This window comes from Dermochelys coriacea, chromosome 2, assembly GCF_009764565.3.
Source record: "Dermochelys coriacea isolate rDerCor1 chromosome 2, rDerCor1.pri.v4, whole genome shotgun sequence".
NCBI classification, from domain to species: domain Eukaryota; kingdom Metazoa; phylum Chordata; order Testudines; family Dermochelyidae; genus Dermochelys; species Dermochelys coriacea.
This window is the reverse complement of record NC_050069.1, coordinates 17,641,531-17,663,055: the sequence shown is the minus strand read 5'-3', so window position 1 is coordinate 17,663,055 and position 21,525 is coordinate 17,641,531. Positions and strand designations below refer to the sequence as shown.

Below are 21,525 nucleotides of genomic sequence, written 5' to 3'. Positions count from 1 at the left end.
TGAACAAAAGTCAGTTGTTCCCAGGACCCTCGTGTTGCTGCTCTGAACGAGAGCAGCCTAGCCAGCCTCCACTGGCTTTGGGATGTCTGTGCTAAAAGAGAGGACTTCTCAGGAGGAAGTAGACAGAGGCATCTCTACATTACCCGCTTTCTGGTTCCCTCTTAACCTCTCCTATGCTAAGAAGCAGACATATGTTAATTAAATTAGTACTTTCTGCGTTCATTCTTTAATGAGTAAGACTCTGACTTAAATGGGGTTTGGGTTAGTCCTTAAAGGAGGTCATTTCAGATTGAACCCGGGGTAAAATTTATCACTTAGTGAGCAAAGGAAAGTAATTCTGAGGCTAACTGCTTATTGAAGATAATATACTAAAGACACTCAGCAGAAAAAAAAAGTGGTTAATGCTTTTCAAGTGGTAATAAGTGGCTTTTATACACATGAATAAAAATGGAAAACAATATTTATCAGTGTTGACTCTTGGGCTTAAATGCTAAAATAATAATAGTTTGGTTTTGCTATTGTGACTTTATACATGCAGAGGAAGAAGAGAAAGGCATTCTTAAAGAGTAGGAGTATGAACCATATTGTTCTAGCAAGATGGCATCAAAGCATTATGTAGGAAAGACCAGTCTTCCAGCCCAGCTGCATAGAGAATGAATAAATACCCCCTACCATTATTAGGGAGAATGAAACATTTCTCTTGACATTGGTTGCTTTTAAGAAAAAGTTATGGGCTATTCTTCAAGTAGTGTGCTTGCACCTTGATCTGAGATTTTGGTAGCGTGCCTATTCGGCCCAAACATGCGCCTCACCACATCCTCATGCCCCTTGCTGACCGTAATATGGACGCACAGGAAAACTGCCTTCGTTTCCTTCTCAACTGCTTCAGCCTGAGATGGATTCTCTGGTTGCCTGTTTTCTCTAATACTTCAAATTAGTTAGCATATAGTTACCTTGTAGTGTTTACAGTTGTTGGAATAGTTGTTCCTTTTGTATTTTTTTCCTTTAAAAAATATATATATTTTTATATATATATATATATAATATATTTCATAGAGATAATTTAAGAGCTTCCCCTTATAGAAGTTTTTTCATTATTTTATTCTGGAATGCTGGTCTTCAAGAGGTGTCTTGCCTGCCATGAGGCTGTTCCGGTCAGTGATGGGCATTCCCAGTTCCTCTGCTGTTTGGGTGATGCTCATATCCCCAGTAAGTGCAAGATCTGCACTTCCTTCAATGGAGAATCCCAGAAAAAGAGGGAGATCAAGTTAACTCTTAATGATGGAGCCTGCTTTAGGATCAGCTTCTGATCCCGTGGTGGAGGACTCCCCTCTACATAGACTTCCCAGTACTACTAGCACCCCATCCACATCAAGGTCTTGGTCGCTGGAGACCACTAGAGATGTAGGCAGTACCACGGCACGAAGTACATCTATGGTACTGAAGTCCTCATCCACATCTGTCTCTAGCTAGGAGGAGGTAAGGACTAAATTCCTAAGAAATCTCAGTCACCGACGCACAAGAAGGCACAAGACCTCAGGGTCCCAAGGAGGAGTTCCATGCAAGCTCCAAGTGATGCCGAAACTGAAAGGGTGGAGTGGAGTCCATTGTTTGGACAGACTCGGTAATGAGTTTGGGTACCTGTACCCACACCGACAGAGAGACTGTTAAGAGTTCTGAGCCCGTCCCTGAGCAGCACTTGGTACCGATAAAATGAAAATCAGTGGTACCAAAGACTGCTTAGCTACCTATGCTACAGGTTGAATCGAATCAACTTACTCGCATGCCAAGCACTCAGTACCAGCTGCATCAATACTGAAGCCATCTTCCACAGGTTCTCCCTCAACTCTTTGATACTATGCATACCGCAGGAATTTAGGTGCCCATAGGACCTGATAGTATCTTCAGAGCCGAAGTTTCCTCTGTTAATGAGTGCTGGGGGTTTGTCAGTGACAGAAGTCTCTTGGTCACCAACCTCTTTATCACCTAGAGTAACATACTTGCCTGCGTCTACTTTGCAAGCTGAACAGCTAGCCCCCACCCACCCTTTGGAATATGTGCGGGGTTCCCTTGGGTATTCTAGGACACAGTACTCTCCTTCCTACACTGACCTGTTACAGGAGGATGGACTTCAAATGACACCCCCCGGCAGGAACACAGATGGATGCTTCCACCTATGCTATTTGATCCCTCTTAGTGGCTCTGGTGGGACCTGTGGGCGTTCTGTCATCAACAATTTGCAGCAAGGTCTTTGCACCGCTGGAGGGAACAGAAAAGAGACCATTCTTTCTCCACCTCCTCTACCACCATTTATGACAGAGGAGGAGACCTTTGAGGAGCAAGAAATAAGGGTGGTTAAGGAGGTGACACCTCTTACTAATATTTCCTCCTCGTTGCCTGATGAAGCTATCATGCTTCCAACAGCCTCTAAGGCAGATGATGTTAGGCACTTTCAAGAACTGATGAAGTGAATTGTTGGCATGCTTCAGATTCCCTTAGAGGAGGTTCAGGAGTCCTGTCATAAACTTCTAGATATTTTGCATACCTACAATCTCTGAATTGTCATTCTGGTCAATAAAGGCTGCTAAGACAGTTTAGCAAACCTAGCTGCCATACCACCTACTTGCAAGAGGGCAGGTAAAAGGTATTATGTCCCTGCCAGGCAATCAGAGTTTTTATTTTCTCATCCAGCTCCAAATTCCCTGGTAGTGAAGGCTTTTAGTGAACAAGGCAGATAGCATAGCTCAAAGTCCACCCTTTACAGAAAGGATGACAGGAGGCTTGATCTTTTTGATCCCAAATGCTATGCTTCCAGCCCACTTCAGTTCCAAATAGCAAATTATAAGGTGCCTCATGGTCAAATATGATTTATTTAAATTACAACAAAATTAATTCCTGTATTGAGCACCTGCCAGAGGAACATCGTGATCAGTTTAAGGGCCACTGTAGACAGGGTCAGCTCTGGCAAAGATATTGTTACAGGCCTCGTTGGATGCTACACATATTGCAGCATGATCTGTATTTCACTGCAGTGGTCAGGTGGAGAGTGTCTTCGCTGCAGCTGTTGGGCTTCCCAAGAGAGGTTGAGAGTACTGTCAAAGACCTGCTGCGGCCCAGGGGTTCAAGCTGTGTGATAGGTGTGGTAAGCCTATGCCAGAGTGGATCCGCACACCACTTGTCTGAAGTGCCTGAGAGAGGGACATTTGCAGGACAAGTGTAGTATTGCAGAAGCTTCAAGCCAGAACCAAAAGGGAGAGAGGATATCGGCTGAATCTCCTTTTAATGGAGTCTGCTCTCCAGCCTCAATCAGCACAAAAGGCGGTACCAGCAGCCTCGTTGCACAGTGCACCGGCCTCAGTGCGGGACACCTTGGCACTGAGGAAGGACTTTCGTAAGGAGCGTCGGCACTGCTCCCCAGCGTGGAAGGCTGGCTCATTGATGCGATACAGATCACAATCCCCAGTGCCGCATAAAAAGAAAAAGGCAGAGGGGGCCGTTCCCACCCCAAGAAGAGGAAACAGGACATCAGTGTGGTCCGTTCCACACTGGGACACCAGGAGGCTGGTTCATTGGTCCCGTCACCGTTGACTCCAGCCTTGAGGGGAGGTCCGTTGAGGCTGGGTTTGGTGGACTCCCCAGTCTGGGAGGTGTTGGAGAAGGACCTTGACCTTCCTTCTACACCAGTCACTTTTGAGGCCGTGTGGGACTTGATTGCCATGACGGCACAATCCCCCACCACTCATTCACCGGTTCAGGTGCAGACAGCACAAGCCCCAGCTCATCCTGGAGTATGTGGACAAGATAGTTCTCTCCCTGCTTTTTAATATGCAGAAGATAGAAGACATTGACAGGTATTATGCATTAATTATCACAAATTCTGATTTATTTTAATTTATTTTTTTTAAGCAAGGTTTAGACTCTCTTCCAAGAGTAAATAGCTTTTCCTTCCCTGTTAGAGTAGCTCTCCCTTCTGGAGCGCTGATACCCGGCACATCATCTGCACTACTTTAGGCACTGACAGTGGCACCACCTGTGGCACCACCTATCCGGCACCGTGGCAAGCCCAGCATGATGCAACGCTGTTACCCATCGTCTCGATGCTGGGTCAGGGACTGCCCCACCCTGGTCGAGCTCAGACTATTCCTCTGAGTCAGAGGCGGAGTTGTTCGTGTCCCGACACAGCCGGTACCACTCAAGATCCTGGCATCGGTCTCGGCACTGTAGCGCGGAGGATCCCTTGGTACCAATGGTGTCCTGGCCACCCCAGTGGCAGGGCCCGTACAATGGCCCTTTTGGACACCTTGGGCCTATCACCAGGCCCAAGGGCATAGTTCCAAGGCGGCATCAGTAGTTTTCGTTGCCCATGCTGCTCTCTCCCTCCCCTCCCCCTTCCAGGGCTCCCGAGAACCATGGGGTGCAGACCCCGGGCCTCCTGGATTGGGTGTGTTGTCGGAGCTGCCAACACCTGTAGCTCCCGCAACACTAGTTGCAGCGGCAGTGGATGTCCCTGAGCACATCACCAGGGAACTGGAAGGGTTGTCCCACCTCGATCCTCATCTTCTTCCTTGCCGCATGAGACAATAGTGGGCAATACAAAGTCCCTCCCAGCAATGGACATGAAAGCCCATCAGAACCTCCTTAGGAGGATACGCCAGGACCTCAATATGCAAACTGAGGCAGTTGTGGAGGACTCGGACCCAATGGTCAACACATTTGCCCCGGAGGATCCCTCCAAGGTGACACTGCATCATAAAAACTGTACAAAACACCACAAAGGTGCTCTGGCAGACCCCAGCCTCTATACCACCTACAGCCAGGGGTGTAGAGAGGCATTACTTTGTCCCACAAAAGGGACGTGAGTACCTCTTCTTCTCCTACCCCCAACCCAGGACCTTGGTGGTGGATGCAGCAAACCAGAGCCCGCCCCTAAAAATAAGGACGCCAAGAAGCCCGCCCCTAAAAATAAGACAAGCTTAGTTTCCTTACCTCATGAAACTCACTCCTCATCCTCCATGGCAACTCCCGATAAAACCTCAACTGTGTCTCAGGATGCAGGTCAGATACTTCACCCCAATCTGAACATTCTTTAACTGCAAGCCTAGTTCCTCAGTGGCTCTTGGGACTAGAGACTGCTTGTTCATGGGAAGTACCAAATGTACAGGGACACACATCTCGAAGAATTCCAGGTACTTCACAGGGTTAGTAACCTCTCCTTTCCAATCAATCAGTGCTGGTTTCCTGAGCCCAGAAATGGCACTGCATGGTCTGAAGTTGCTTCAGGAACAACTCCTCTAAAATCAACTGCTCTGTGTCATCCTCTTCATCATCCTCACCCCACTGCTGCCACTGAAGCTGCTGGTGCTACTGGACAGCTGATGATGTTGCCACATCATCTGCTGGGTGGTGCAGCAGGTGAAGTCCAAATTCATCCAGCTTTAATTGCTGAAATTCAGCCCAGCCTGCCTCTGTATATTCACAGTTGCCAGCATAGTGGTGCAGGACCGGAGCATTGTTGGGTCCACGCCGGCCAACAGAAATACGAAAATGGGGCTAACCCACCCAGAAAAGAAGCACTGGGCAGAGAAAGCAGAAACCTAGGTATCTTTTTTTTTTTCTTTTAAGAATTTGAAGCCTCCTGGTTTCTGCTATGCATCCCACAATGCGGAGAGAAAAATCTCAGAATGCATTGTGTTAGCAGCAAAACAAAGGACCGTAGAATATCTTCCAAGAACTCCACATGCTTAGTGTGCACAATGATGCAAATTTAAAAAATGCACAGCCATCCTGTATGCATGCTATTAGTGTGATTTATGTACTGTAGGTTAAATAATAGCATCAATGAGGTTTACCACCCCCCCACCCCACATTTAGGCAAACTGAAAGACTTGCATATGCTGTGTCTTATAATTCTAAAAGTCATTTATTCTTTTTCTCTACTGCACTTATGCTTCATTACAGTTCTGTATTACAAGGGAGAAATGTACTATCTAATTGCTTGTATATGTAATATATCCTTTTTCATAAGCCTGAAACATTCCTCCTACTCATGGTTTCTAGAATAAATGCTCAAAGTAGGGATTGGAAGAGGTCGTATGTAGTTTATTACAACTGAGCAGGCATTTACCATATACCCATTCATAACAGATTTTTTTGATAGCTGCAGTGGAAAAATGGCGAAGTTCTCTGCAGTGAAACATTGTCATGTCCTCAAGGCTGGATTAACGCAGGGGCTTTAGGGGATGCAGCTCAGGACCTTGGATTATAAGGGATCTCCAAAATATATCACTTACAGCGTTGTTTTTCAGTTGGCAGCCTGAGAGACAGATCTGGGCCACAATGGTCTTCCATTTGCCTGGGCATCAGCTGTTCCTTCATGCCTTCTGGGAAGCAGCAGCCAACCAGACCTCTCTGGGAAAAGCAGAGTTCTTTTCCCCTTCCCTGAGGAGCCTAGCCTATTCTCACAGGCAGGGAGGGGGCTTACAGGAGGGGAGGAGGGAGCAGAAAGAGCCCTGCAGCTCAGGGCAGGTCCATTCCCTCCACTCCCTCTCCTCCCCCCCTCCCACTTGTGTGAGCAGAGATGGTTCCTCTGCTCCTCTTCCCTCCCTCCCTGTAATATCTGTCTTAAGAAGGGAGAGGCTGGTGAAGAGAACCCCTGGAGCTGCCCTCTGCCTGGAAGAGGGGAGGGGGGACCCTGCTGCATCTCTCCCCCACTCTGGGACGGGGGGGTGAAGAATCCAGTAGGAGCAGAGGTGGGGCTGGGAACAACTGGGGAGGGGAGGCACATGAGAGGGGCTAGAGGGCAGAACTGCAGGGGAGCTGAGTTGATGGGAGCAGGACAGATGCACTTCATTTATTTTCTCTCTGTTTACTGTCATGCTATGTGTTTAAATTAGGAACTTTTCATGTGCATTTAAACACATTGGAGCTAGACTGTGTTGCTACATTTTGACTTAATCAAGTGCTGTATCAGATACTTATGCAACTTAAAGTGATCTGTAATTGATATGCTTTCATTAGTTAATTTGATTGGATACTGTGCAGCACTTTTCCGAAAAAACTTTGCGAGCAAATATCAAAATTTCAGGCAATAAGAAAAGAAAATTAGATGTCCATTCATTTCTTATGAGTTTAACTTTTAATTTGAATTTTGTAGTTTTAATATAATTTATATTAATAGCATGCTGTTTTAATAACATTACAATATATTTGTGTAAATAGTTGTTTGCAACATTTCAATGGAATATTGTCTACCGGCATGCTTAATTTTTTATGTTGAGATTAATAAATAGTCTGGCATCCCACTCTTGAAAGGTTACAAGCCCTGACTGGTGGCAGGCTCACTAGAGAGCAAACACCTGAAAAGCCCATTGACCCTAGAGAGTGCCCTTTAGCCCACCAAGATTTGGACATTGGCTTATCTGGCCCACCAGAAAATGTAATTGAATATCACTGTTGTAGGTAGTTAAGAAATTGAAGTCACAGCATCACTATGTATATTACTACCACTTATGTGCCGAACTTAAAATGGTTTTGTTCATTTTAATTTTCATTTAGCTTTACAATTGGTATATTGGTATATCCCAATATAACTGGAACTGAAATAACCAATATAACTTAACAATAAAGTGGTTGGCATTGGGCATAGGTGGTGGTAAAACACAAACAGGATGTCTACACAGCCCACAGCAATGAGCCTCGCAGCCTGAGTCAACAGACTTGGGCTAGCAGGGCTCGGGCTAGCTCTCTAAAAATATGCTGTGTAGACAGTGCTTTGAAGTTGTGACTCAGGCTCTGAACGTAGCTGCAACTTCAAAGCACTTTCTACATAGCTGTTTTTAGAGCACTAGCATAAAAGCTAGCCTGAGTCTGTCGACCCAGGCCAGGAGGCTCGGTGCTTCAGGCTATGTAGACTTACCCTCTAATAGCAAATCCAGTTTTCCTTCCTATTCTATTAGATAAGTGTCCTCATGATCTTCTCTTTTGTACCCTAATAGTGTCTAGCAAGTGACTAATTATTAACCATCTACTTAGTATTGTAGCTTCTAAAATATTGACCAGAGCAGAGGCACTTAGGTTTGACGATGTAAGTTTAGATCATAATGACCTTAAACCACAAAGCTTTTGTGAACATTGGAAAGCCATAGAGCTGTGAAGTATGTTGTCATTTGACTACAATGACATTTCTTTTCAACATCTGACTTTTTGTGATACTCGTAGGCTACAGCTTTAAGCTACTGAAAACTATTAAATATGGCTTGCCTCTTTTGATTGGCATTCTTTGCAAACAAAGTTAACACACAAGCATTGTGTTTCCAGAATTGAATATACTTGCAGGATATAGCTGTGATGTAGTTACGTGGGCAGCAATGTTCTAATTCGTCCCATCATTTATTTATTTTTTAACCTGGAAACCAACAGTTACTACGAAAAGTATTGGAGTTTTCATTTCAGGTTTACTTGTATTAATGTATTATATTTCAAAATGAATTAAAAGTCCCAAATCTATGCAAGAACTTGGGCAAAACTTTGGTAGGAACAAAGTGACTAATGATCTCCTTCACTTGCCCACCGCTTAATCATCATTAGGTGGGTGATCGAAATGAAAAACTCAGTATGGGTAGCCATTGTTTTGCCTCCTATCAGTTACTGGTCCTATGACTAAATTATTTATTGAACACTTACAGTTTGCTTGGGGGAGAACAGATATGTAAAGATTGACATTGAGTCTCTGCTCCAGGTAGTTCACAACCTAGTACAGATACAGATGAAATTGTTTACCCACAAAAATACACAGGGCTTGACCAGATGGACAGTTAGTGCACAGCAGACTGTGATGTAAATCTACAGCACGCTAACCTGCAATGCACTAACTGGCTACGTGAAATGGGAGTAGATCAAAGCATGCTATACTTTTAGTGCATAGTAGCGGTGTCCACATGGCTAGTTAGTGCCTGGCATTATAGTGCATTCTAGGTTTACATTGCAGCTTGTCTGTCTTGGAACAATTTGGATGAGGTATTTTGCAGAGGTCATTGTTGAGTGGCTTTGCATAAGTCAAGCACTTGAATACTAGATGGATGAGAGCCATAAAAGTACCTAGGGATAGGTGTATGAGTAACAAGTATAAATAATTCCAGTGCAACTTTTTTCTTTGTTTCAGTCGAACTGGCCCACCCTCATCCCCTACAGGAGGAGAGAAAGAGGAGAACCCTGCTATGCTGGCCGAGAATTGTTTTCGAGAACTGTTGGGCCGAGCAACCTATGGGAATATGAACAATGCTGTCAAACCAGTTTTTGCGTGAGTAGAAAACAAATGTCTAAATAATTGTTTGTCCTAAAAGTTGGAAGTATGTCCAATTTTTCAATAAAAAAGATGAACCGTTTTAATATTTGAAGTACTGTATTCTAATCTTTTTTCCCTGCCCATCACTCTGATCATGTCACTTTGAATCCTTTCACTGGCTCCTCCTGTTTCATCCCATAAAACTCTACCCCATAACATTCCTTCTTGTCCCCTTTTTCAAGGCCCTTCAAAAATCTACCTGTTCCAGCTAGATGCCAGCCTTGTCTGCCCATCTGTTAGCTTCCCCCGTGCAGCCCCTGTATTACAATGCGCTGGATGGGTTGTTGCCAGTGGAGACTGAACTTGGGTTTACAGTTTTAATTCAGCAGTCTTCCTCTTCTGCCTGAGCTAAAAAACACAACTCTATTTGCTCATAGACCGTAGCCAGCTCATAAACTGCTATGGTCCAGCCTCCAGGAGGAGACAGAGCCACATTCATTCCTTTAAGCATGAGTTACACATGGAACACCCTCTGAATTAATACATATGGATACTACTTACCCTTCTTCAAGATGTACCTCTGCTTGTGATACCTACAGGAAATCAGCCATCTGATAATGGTTTTGTTGTGCATCACTCAGGGAAAGCTAATTATATTAAAGTGTATTTGGTACCTTCAATGATGTTTGACTTGTGCACGGAACGAACTGATGTAAACTATTCTCCCTATCATCTTTTCCTGCCTTCTGATTTTTCACTCTTGTTGTTTTTGTCTCAGATTAAATTATAAGGTCTTTGGGTCCAGAACTGACTCTTTTTCTGTGTGTTTGCATAGCATCTAGCACAGAGGGGCCTGATACTGATTTGAGCCTCTAAGTTGGCACTAATAGAAATAAAGAGCTAAATCAATAGAAATAATGTCCTTCTTGCAGCTAATCTGTTAAAGTAATATTTTTTATTTTTATGACCACTTATGTGAAGTTCATGCATTATAAATGCAGATTATGCATACTTTCAAACACATTTGTGAATTGTTAGTTGTCCATAATGCATTTTAACCAAAGTGCAGAGGTTACATACTGAAATGGAAGGGTGTTCACCAACATTTTGCTAAGTAAATAGCTGAATATCAAAAGTAAATGAACTGTAGAAACTGGCATTTATATTCCAATAATGATTTCACAGTGATATAAATTACTGAAAGCAATTTATACCACATGGGAAGATCTGGGAGGAAATAGGAGCAGTTACTGTTTTTGCTGCTCCATTTTCTGACATCAGTATTCATACTGAAGAAGCTAAATCTGAAGAGAAGAGATAGGTGGTTTGTGTTTCCCCTTTGAAATGGCACCAGTTCTACCTTCAGTTAAGTGACACAACTCACAGTGACTGCAGTGGGAGTTGCAGTGGGTTACTGGGCCTACTTCTGCATTCAAGGACAAGTCTGCGTAGTAACCAACAATCTTCATTTGACTAGAAGTGCTCCAAATTTTGCAAATCCATCCCTGGTGAATCAGTCCCAGTCAGTGTGCCAGGCCATGCAGCCTGCAGCCTGAGGGACCAACTACTGCACTGTTGTTCTCCTGCAGGTGCAGAGCTCAGTGAAGAATAACCATTAGGCCAGCTAGTGTCTGATGCCTCTTGCTTTACTACTTCTCTGAGTTAAGCCCATTGAAGTCTCTGTGAGGAAGCAGTATAACAGCCAACCTCTCTCTGCATTCTAAGTTTCTCTGGGATAAAGGAGAGAGGAATCATTTTAATGGATGGGGTTCAGAAGTTGTGGATAGCTGGGCATGAGAGGATATAAGGAATGAACATGGGGCAGGGAACTTGTTGGGGAAGAGAGCTGCCTTTGATAGAAGACAGGAGGTACACTTCTAAAAATTATCAACTCTTCACCAGTGCATCCACAGTCGACTCCACCTCGGTGTATCTCTCCAAGGCCTTGGGAATTTGTCTGTCAGGTATTGAGAGATCCCTCACCATATGGTCTTGCAGACTGGGAAGGAAGCTGGAGTGTCTTCAGCTGGACAGCCTTGTGCTCATCTTCACTCCAAGTGACCAGCATTCTAAGGCAAAAGGACAGTAAGGGTGCTACATTCTGCTGTGCTAGTCAGTCACTGTCTGATTGCCTTGGAAGAGGATGGCAAGTTCCTGAAGGCAAGGAGAGCTTTGTGCACACAAAACTTCAACTTGAGGATAGTGATGTCCAACACCTGTCTGCCATGTCCATCATAGGCCAGATGATTATTTTTTTTCTGAATGAAAGGAGCCTCCTCCTTCAACTATTCATGTTGTCAGCCAGGGTACAGTAACTCCTCACTTAACATCATTCCAGTTAATGTTGTTTCGTTGTTACATTACTGATCTATTAGGGAACATGCTTGTTTAAAGTTGCGCAATGCTCCCTTATAACATTGTTTGGCAGCCACCTGCTTTGTCCACTGCTTGCAGAAAGAGCAGCCTGTTGGAGCTAGCTAGTGGGGGCTTGGAACCAGGGTGGGCCAGCAGCCCCCCATCAACTCCTCTAAGTTCTCTGTACGGCAGCTGCCCAGCAGGCTATCAATTGCCGGGCAGTTCAGCTGTCCCTCCCCGCACTGCGCTGTGCTGCTTCTGCCCTCTCCTGGTAGCAGCTCCAAGGCAACCACCTGCTTTCTTTGCAGGGGAGAAGAGGGTGCTGATGTCAGGGTTTCCACTCCCCCCTTCTCCTGTACTCTATCTTCACAGAACAGGGGGGACATGATGGGGGCTGAGGATGGAGGGAGCTTGCTGGCAGCAGCTACTGTCTCAACTTGCTGATCTACTTAAAAAGGCAGTGTACTTAGACTGGGATCAGCGTACTTAAAGGGGCAATGCGCGTCCGTCTCTCTCTCCCTCCCTCACACTCACACACACTCTGTCTCTCACACACATGCACCCCATCCCTCCGGCACTTTGGAAAGTGGAGGGAGTGGCGCGCACCAGTGGGATAGCGTGGGTTCATCATCAGTGTTCAGTTTCAGCAGGGAATGTTTGCAGCCACTGCCATGAGTCTATTGTTTCTCCTCCCTCCGTTCATGCCATCTTGTAGAGTGTGAGGCTACATTAACAAAGTGTTCACCCTCGAGGCCTCAGGCAAGTGCTAGTTCATCATTTAGCATCAAGGCGTTCCCTGAGAAATATCCCACCCTCTGACTCCACCACCTCAACCAGGCTTCACGATCACCATTGCTGTGTACAGTATTAAATTGTTTGTTTAAAACTTATACTGTGTGTGTGTATATATGTGTGTGTGTGTATATAATATATATATATATATATATATATATATATATATATATATGAATAAAACGTCTTGTCTGGCGAAAAATTTTCCCTGGAATCTAATCTCCCCCCATTTACATTAATTCTTATGGGGAAATTGGATTCACTTAACATCATTTTGCTTAAAGTAGCATTTTTCAAGAACATAACTACAATGTTAAGCAAGGAGTTACTGTAATTACAAACTTCTACAGATCTGCTAAGCACATTCCTTTCCTGAGGAAAGGGGTGAAGAAACTCTCCTACGGGTTAGTCATAGCTTGTGGTCACCATTCTCTGCATTCCATTGCAACAGAAGAGCCAGCATAAATAGATCCTTTATAAATAATTGACATGTGAGTGGAAGGATGCAAGTGCTGAAAAGATTGTGTACCACTGAAGACCATGAGAATTTGGAACTGAAATTGCCAAGAAACTGTTTCTAAACAAAAGTTAGAGTGACCAGACACTTTTGTTGTGCAAGTGAAGAGAACTGATAAAAGAAAATAACATAAGCAGTAAAAAGTAAATTAAGCTTCCATTTCCAGTTTAAAAATCTGAGGTGGTGGTTGTAACACAGATGGGGAAATAAGATTTTCTTTTTCTTGAAAGGTTTCAGAGTAGCAGCTGTGTTAGCCTGTATCCGCAAAAAGAAAAGGAGGACTTGTGGCACCTTAGAGACTAACTAATTTATTTGAGCATAAGCTTTCGTGAGCTACAGCTCACTTCATCGGATGCATTCAGTGGAAAATACAGTGGGGAGATTTATATACACAGAGTACATAGATTCATAGATACTAAGGTCAGAAGGGACCACTCTGATCATCTAGTCCGACCTCCTGCACAGCGCAGGCCACAGAATGTCACCCACCACTCCTATGAAAAACCTCACCCATGTCTGAGCTATTGAAGTCCTCAAATCATGGTTCAAAACTTCAAGGAGCAGAGAAGCCTCCCTCCAGTCAACCATGCCCCATGCTACAGAGGAAGGCGAAAAACCTCCAGGGCCTCTCCAATCTGCCCTGGAGGAAAATTCCTTCCCGACCCCAAATATGGCAATCAGCTAAACCCTGAGCATATGGGCAAGATTCACCAGCCAGATACCCAGGAAAGAATTTTCTATAGTAACTCAGATCCCATCCATCTAATATCCCATCTCAGGGGATTTGGCCTATTTACCCTGAATATTTAAAGATCAATTACTTACCAAAATCCCATTATCCCATCATACCATCTCCTCCATAAACTTATCGAGTAGAATCTTAAAACCAGATAGATCTTTTGCCCCCACTGCTTCCCTTGGAAGGTTATTCCAAAACTTCACTCCTCTGATGGTTAAAAACCTTCGTCTGATTTCAAGTCTAAACTTCCTGGTGGCCAGTTTATACCCATTTGTTCTTGTGTCCACATTGGTGCTGAGCTTAAATAATTCCTCTCCCTCTCCTATATTTATCCCTCTGATATATTTATAGAGAGCAATCATATCTCCCCTCAACCTTCTTTTAGTTAGGCTAAACAAGCCAAGCTCCTTAAGTCTCCTTTCATAAGACAAGTTTTCCATTCCTCGGATCATCCTAGTAGCCCTTCTCTGTACCTGCTCCAGTTTGAATTCATCCTTTTTAAACATGGGAGACCAGAACTGCACACAGTGTTCTAGGTGAGGTCTCACCAGTGCCTTGTATAACGGTACTAAAACCTCCTTATCCCTACTGGAAATGCCTCTCCTGATGCATCCCAAAACCGCATTAGCTTTTTTCACAGCCATATCACATTGGCAGCTCATAGTCATCCTATGATCAACCAATACTCCAAGGTCCTTCTCCTCTTCGTTACTTCTAATTGATGCGTCCCCAGCTTATAACTAAAATTCTTGTTATTAATCCCTAAATGCATAACCTTACACTTCTCACTATTAAATTTCATCCTATTACTATTACTCCAGTTTACAAGGTCATCCAGATCCTCCTGTATAATATCCCGATCCTTCTCCGAATTGGCAATACCTCCCAGCTTTGTATCATCTGCAAACTTTATTAGCACACTCCCACTTTTTGTGCCAAGGTCAGTAACAAAAAGATTAAATAAGATTGGTCCCAAAACCGATCCCTGAGGAACTCCACTGGTAACCTCCCTCCAACCTGACAGTTCGCCTTTCAGTAGGACCCGTTGCAGTCTCCCCTTTAACCAATTCCTTATCCACCTTCTGATGTTCATATTGATCCCCATCTTGTCCAATTTAACTAATAATTCCCCATGTGGCACGGTATCAAATGCCTTACTGAAATCTAGGTAAATTAGATCCACTGCATTTCCTTTATCTAAAAAATCTGTTACTTTTTCAAAAAAGGAGATTAGGTTGGTTTGGCACGATCTACCTTTTGTAAAACCATGTTGTATTTTGTCCCATTTACCATTGACTTCAATGTCCTTAACTAATTTCTCCTTCAAAATTTTTTCCAGGACCTTGCATACTACAGATGTCAAACTAACTGGCCTGTAGTTACCCGGATCACTTTTTTTTCCTTTCTTAAAAATAGGAACTATATTAGCAATTCTCCAATCATTCGGTACTATTCCTGAGTTTACAGATGCATTAAAAATTCTTGCTAATGGGCTTGCAATTTCAGGTGCCAATTCCTTTAATATTCTTGGATGAAGATTATCTGGGCCCCCCGATTTAGTCCCATTAAGCTGTTTCAGTTTCGCTTCTACCTCTGATATGGTAATATCTACCTCTATATCCTCCTTCCCATTTGTCATGCTACCATTATCCCCAAGATCCTCTTTAGCCTTATTAAAGACTGAGGCAAAGTATTTGTTTAGATATTGGGCCATGCCTAGATTATCTTTAACCTCCGCTCCATCCTCAGTGTTAAGCGGCCCCACTTCTTCCTTCTTAGTTTTCTTCTTATTTATATGGCTATAGAACCTTTTACTATTGGTTTTAATTCCCTTTGCAAGGTCCAACTCTACTCGACTTTTAGCCTCTCTGACTTTATCCCTACATCTTCTGACCTCAATTAGGTAGGTTTCCTTGCTGATCCCTCCCATCTTCCACTCCCTGTATGCTTTCTGCTTCTTCATAATCACCTCTCTAAGATGCTTGCTCATCCAGCTTGGTCTACAACTCCTTCCTATGAATTTTTTCCCCTTTCTTGGGATACAGGCTTCCGATAGCTTCTGCAGTTTTGATTTAAAGTAATCCCAGGCCTCAACTGCCTTTAGATCCATAAGTTCTTCAGTCCAATCCACTTCCCTAACTAATTGCCTTAATTTTTGAAAGTCAGCCCTTTTGAAATCAAAAACCCTAGTTGCAGATTTATTTTTGTTAATCCTTCCATTTAGTTTGAACTGAATTAGCTCATGATCACTTGAGCCAAGATTGTCCCCTACAACCATTTCTTCTATGAGGTCCTCGCTACTCACCAAAATTAAATCTAAAATGGCATCCCCTCTAGTCGGTTCAGCAACTACTTGTTGAAGGAATCCATCAGCTATCACATCTAGGAAAATCTGAGCCCTATTATTATTACTAGCACTGGTCCTCCAGTCTATATCTGGGAAGTTAAAGTCTCCCATGATCACGCAGTTTCCATTAGTATTTACTTTATTAAAGACATCAAAAAGGGCTCTATCCATAACCAAATTAGATCCCGGAGTTCTATAGCACACCCCAAGCACTATCATAGGAGAGGCTTTACTAGTTTTCTTCCCCAATGTAATTTTTGCATGAAACAATGGGTGTTAACATACACACTGTAAGGAGAGTGATCACTTAAGGTGAGCTATTACCAGCAGGAGAGCGGGGGGGGGGGGGGGGAGGAAGCCTTTTGTAGTGATGATCAAGATGGGCCATTTCCAGCAGTTGACAAGAACATCTGAGGAACAGCGGGGGGGGGGGGGGTATAAACATGGGGAAATAGTTTTACTTTGTATAATGACCCATCCTCTCCCAGTCTTTATACAAGCCAAAGTTAATTATATCCAGTTTGCAAATTAATTCCAATTCAGCAGTCTCTCCTTGGAGTCTGTTTTTGAAGGTTTTTTTGTTGAAGAATTGCCACTTTAGGTCTGTAATAGACTGACCAGAGAGATTGAAGTGTTCTCCAACTGGTTTTTGAATGTTATAATTCTTGACATCTGATTTGTGTCCATTCATTCTTTTACGTAGAGACTGTCCAGTTTGGCCAGTGGACATGGCAGAGGGACATTGCTGGCACATGATGGCATACATCACGTTGGTAGATGTGCAGGTGAATGAGCCTCTGATAGCATGGCTGATGTGATTAGGCCCTATGATGGTGTTCCCTGAATAGCTATGTGGACAGAGTTGGCAACGGGCTTTGTTGCAAAGATAGGTTCCTGGGTTAGTGGTTCTGGTGTGTGGTTGCTGGTGAGTATTTGCTTCAGGTTGGGGGGGGCTCTCTTAAGCAAGGACTGGCCTGTCTCCCAAGATCTGTGAGAGTGATGGGTCGTCCTTCAGGATAGGTTGTAGATCCTTGATGATGCATTGGAGAGGTTTTAGTTGGGGGCTGAAGGTGATGGCTAGTGGCGTTCTGTTATTTTCTTTGTTGGGCCTGTTCTGTAGTAGGTGACTTCTGGGTACTCTTCTGGCTCTGTCAATCTGTTTCTTCACTTCAGCCGGTGGGTATTGTAGTTGTAACAATGCTTGATAGAGATCTTGTAGGTGTTTGTCTCTGTCTGAGGGGTTGGAGCAAATGCAGTTGTATCGAAGAGCTTGGCTGTAGACAATGGATCGTGTGGTATGATCTGGATGAAAGCTGGAGGCATGTAGGTAGGCATAGCGGTCAGTAGGTTTCCGATATAGGGTGTTGTTTATGTGACCATCGCTTATTAGCACCGTTGCGTCCAGGAAGTGGATCTCTTGTGTGGACTGGTCCAGGATGAGGTTGATGGTGGGATGGAAATTGTTGAAATCCTGGTGGAATTCCTCAAGGGCAGCTTTTCCACGGGTCCAGATGATGAAGATGTCATCAGTGTAGCGGAAGTAGAGTAGGGGCATTAGGGGACGAGAGTTGAGGAAGCATTGTTGTAAGTCAGCCATTAGCTGAACTTTGTGACTTTGTCCTCACCCATAACTATTTCACATTTGGGGGCAATGTATACCTTTGTATACCTTCAGATCAGCGGCACTGCTATGGGTACCCGCAAGGCCCCACAGTATGCCAACATTTTTATGGCTGACTTAGAACAACCCTCTCCCTTCCCCCCCACTGTTCCTCAGACGTTCTTGTCAACTGCTGGAAATGGCCCACCTTGATTATCACTACAAAAGGTTCCCCCGCCCGCTCTCCTGCTGGTAATAGCTCACCTTACCTGATTGGTCTCGTTATAGTGTGTATGGTAACACCCATTGTTTCATGTTCTCTGTATATATAAATCTCCCCACTGTATTTTCCACTGAATGCATCCAATCAAATGAGCTGTAGCTCACGAAAGCTTATGCTCAAATAAATTTGTTAGTCTCTAAGGTGCCACAAGTCCTCCTTTTCTTTTTTCTTGACAGTGTCCATTTATAAGAGAGCATATTTGCATCTCTGGTAAAGCTCTCTGGAGAGGAAAGATGATCCAGTATTTAATGCATTAACCTGGGAGACCCAGATTCAATTCCCTGCTCTGCCACAGACTTTCTATGTGACCTTGAGCAGGTCTCTCTGACCCTCTGTAAAATGGAGATAATAGTACTTTCCTACTTCACAGAGGTGTTGTGGCGATGAGTACATTAAAATTTTGTGAGGCTGTCAGTACAGTAACAGGGCAGGCCACATTAGTGCCTGAGGCAGATAAGATCTAATTTCAACCTAGTGATGTTGGTCAGGATTGACTTTAAAATCTCCTTGCCTTTGGTGGCTTTTAATGCTCATTCAGTGTCAATATGACTATTAATATATGCCTTGTCTCAAATTCTCACTTTTAATTTTGGTGAAATCTGACTGCTCCATCAGGCAAAAATTACTAGTTCGTGAAAGTTGAAAAGATTTGTAGTAATATGCACACATTAGGGTGGGTTTTTTAGGGTTTTTTTGTTGTTAACATTCTCAGACTGTTTAGAATTTCATATAGTTATAATACAAATATGTAGTCTTGAATAGCTGAGATGTCTCCAAGGGGAAAGGAAGGCTATTCACTGTAAATTGAGTTTTCAGAGTATAATACCCCTACAGACTTGAATTTTGCCACAGCATCATCTGTATAAAGTTTTTGGCATAATAGAGAAGGATTGGTTGTCCTTCCAACAAATGTGATTCAGGACACTGCTTTCTAAATGGTTCTTGAATTGCACCATTAAGGCTCACACTCACACATGTCATTCTGCTTATGCAGTGTAGTCTTATAACATTCCTGTAGAGTAGCTAGAGTTATTGGCCTCTACTTTCTTGGTGCTTCATAGATTCATAGATACTAAGGTCAGAAGGGACCATTCTGATCATCTAGTCTGACTTCCTGCATAGTGCAGGCCACAGAATCTCACCCACCCACTCCTATGAAAAACCTCACCCATGTCTGAGCTATTGAAGTCCTTAAATCATGGTTTAAAGACTTCAAGGAGCAGAGAAACCTCCCTCAAGTCAACCATGCCCCATGCTACAGAGGAAGGCGAAAAACCTCCAGGGCTTCTCCAATCTGCCCTGGAGGAAAATTCCTTCCCGACCCCAAATATGGCAATCAGCTAAACCCTGAGCATATGGGCAAGATTCACCAGCCAGATACTACAGAAAATTCTTTCCTGGGTAACTCAGATCCCATTCATCTAATATCTAATATCTAGGGGATTTGGCCTATTTACCCTGAATATTTAAAGATCAATTACTTACCAAAATCCCATTATCCCATCATACCATCTCCTCCATAAATTTATCAAGTAGAATCTTAAAACCAGATAGATCTTTTGCCCCCACTGCTTCCCTTGGAAGGCTATTCCAAAACTTCACTCCTCTGATGGTTAAAAACCTTCGTCTGATTTCAAGTCTAAACTTCCTGGTGGCCAGTTTATACCCATTTGTTCTTGTGTCCACATTGGTGCTGAGCTGAAATAATTCCTCTCCCTCTCCTGTATTTATCCCTCTGATATATTTAGAGAGAGCAATCATATCTCCCCTCAACCTTCTTTTAGTTAGGCTAAACAAGCCAAGCTCCTTAAGTCTCCTTTCATAAGACAAGTTTTCCATTCCTCGGATCATCCTAGTAGCCCTTCTCTGTACCTGCTCCAGCTTGAATTCATCCTTTTTAAACATGGGAGACCAGAACTGCACACAGTATTCTAGGTGAGGCCTCACCAGTGCCTTGTATAACGGTACTAAAACCTCCTTATCCCTACTGGAAATGCCTCTCCTGATGCATCCCAAAACCGCATTAGCTTTTTTCACAGCCATATCACATTGGCAGCTCATAGTCATCCTATGATCAACCAATACTCCAAGGTCCTTCTCCTCTTCCGTTACTTCTAATTGATGCGTCCTCAATTTATAACTAAAATTCTTGTTATTAATCCCTAAATGCATAACCTTACACTTCTCACTATTAAATTTCATCCTATTACTATTACTGCAGTTTACAAGGTCATCCAGATCCTCCTGTATAATATCCCGATCCTTCTCCGAATTGGCAATACCTCCCAGCTTTGTATCGTCTGCAAACTTTATTAGCACACTCCCACTTTTTGTGCCAAGGTTAGTAATAAAAAGATTAAATAAGATTGGTCCCAAAACCTATCCCTGAGGAACTCCACTGGTAACCTCCCTCCAACCTGACAGTTCGCCTTTCAGTAGGACCCGTTGCAGTCTCCCCTTTAACCAATTCCTTATCCACCTTTTGATGTTCATATTGATCCCCATCGTCTCCAATTTAACTAATAATTCCCCATGTGGCACGGTATCAAATGCCTTACTGAAATCTAGGTAAATTAGATCCACTGCATTTCCTTTATCTAAAAAATCTGTTACCTTTTCAAAAAAGGAGATTAGGTTGGTTTGGCACAATCTACCTTTTGCAAAACCATGTTGTATTTTGCTTAGAAATACTTGTAGACTGATACCTTATGCTCTCACCTCACTTCTGTCATTTAATCAAGCTACAAATATATTTTCCTTTTAATACTCTTCAGTAGTTATGCCTTCAAATTGTGTTCATTTTAGTTTCTAGTCTCTGAATTTCTTTATTTGATTTGTGGTGAAAAATGCTATATGCCTAAATACAACATAGGAAGTAACTGGCTAGCAGTAGTACTGCACGAAAGGATTTGGGGGTTATGGTGGATGACAAATTAAATATGAATCAACAGTGTGATGCACTTGCAAAAAGTCTAATGCTATTCTGGGGTACATTATCGAGTGTCATGTGTAAGATGTGGAGGCAATTCTTCTGCTCAGCACTGGTGAGGCCTCAGGTGGAGCATTGTGTTCAGTTTGGGGCACCACGCTGCAAGAAAGATGTGAAGAAACTGGATAGAGTTCAGAAGAGAGCAATAAAAAAGACTAAAGGTTTAGAAAACCTGACCTATGAAGAAAGGTTTAAAAAACTGGCCATGTTTGTCTTGAGAAAAGAAGACTGGAGTGGGAGGGTGCAGACCTGATAAATCTGCAAATGTAAGAACATAAGAACGGCCATACTGGGGCAGATCATAGGTCCACCTAGCCCAGGATGCTGTCTTCCGAAAGTGGCCAATGCCAGGTGCCCCACAGGGAATGAACAGAACAGGTAATCATCAAGTGATCCATCCCCTATTGTCCATTCCCAGCTTCTGGCAAACAGAGACTGGGGACACCATCCCTGCCCATCCTGGCTGATAACCATTGATAGACTTATCCTCCATTAATTTATCTAGTTCTTTCTTGAACCCTGTTATAGTGTTGCCCTTTACAATATCCTTTGGCAAAGAGTTCTACAGGTTGACTCTGCGTTGTGTGACGAAATACTTCCTTTTGTTGGTTTTAAACCTG

General features: G+C 43.4%; 1 protein-coding gene across 1 annotated transcript in view; it reads left to right on the top strand.

Moving 5' to 3' along the window:
- EFR3A (EFR3 homolog A) overlaps positions 1–21,525 on the top strand; it is a 203,209-nt gene that overhangs the window by 110,718 nt on the left and 70,966 nt on the right. Inside the window, 1 exon segment of the mRNA XM_038390220.2 lies at positions 9,161–9,298. Coding sequence (XP_038246148.1) covers positions 9,161–9,298 — 138 coding nt within the window.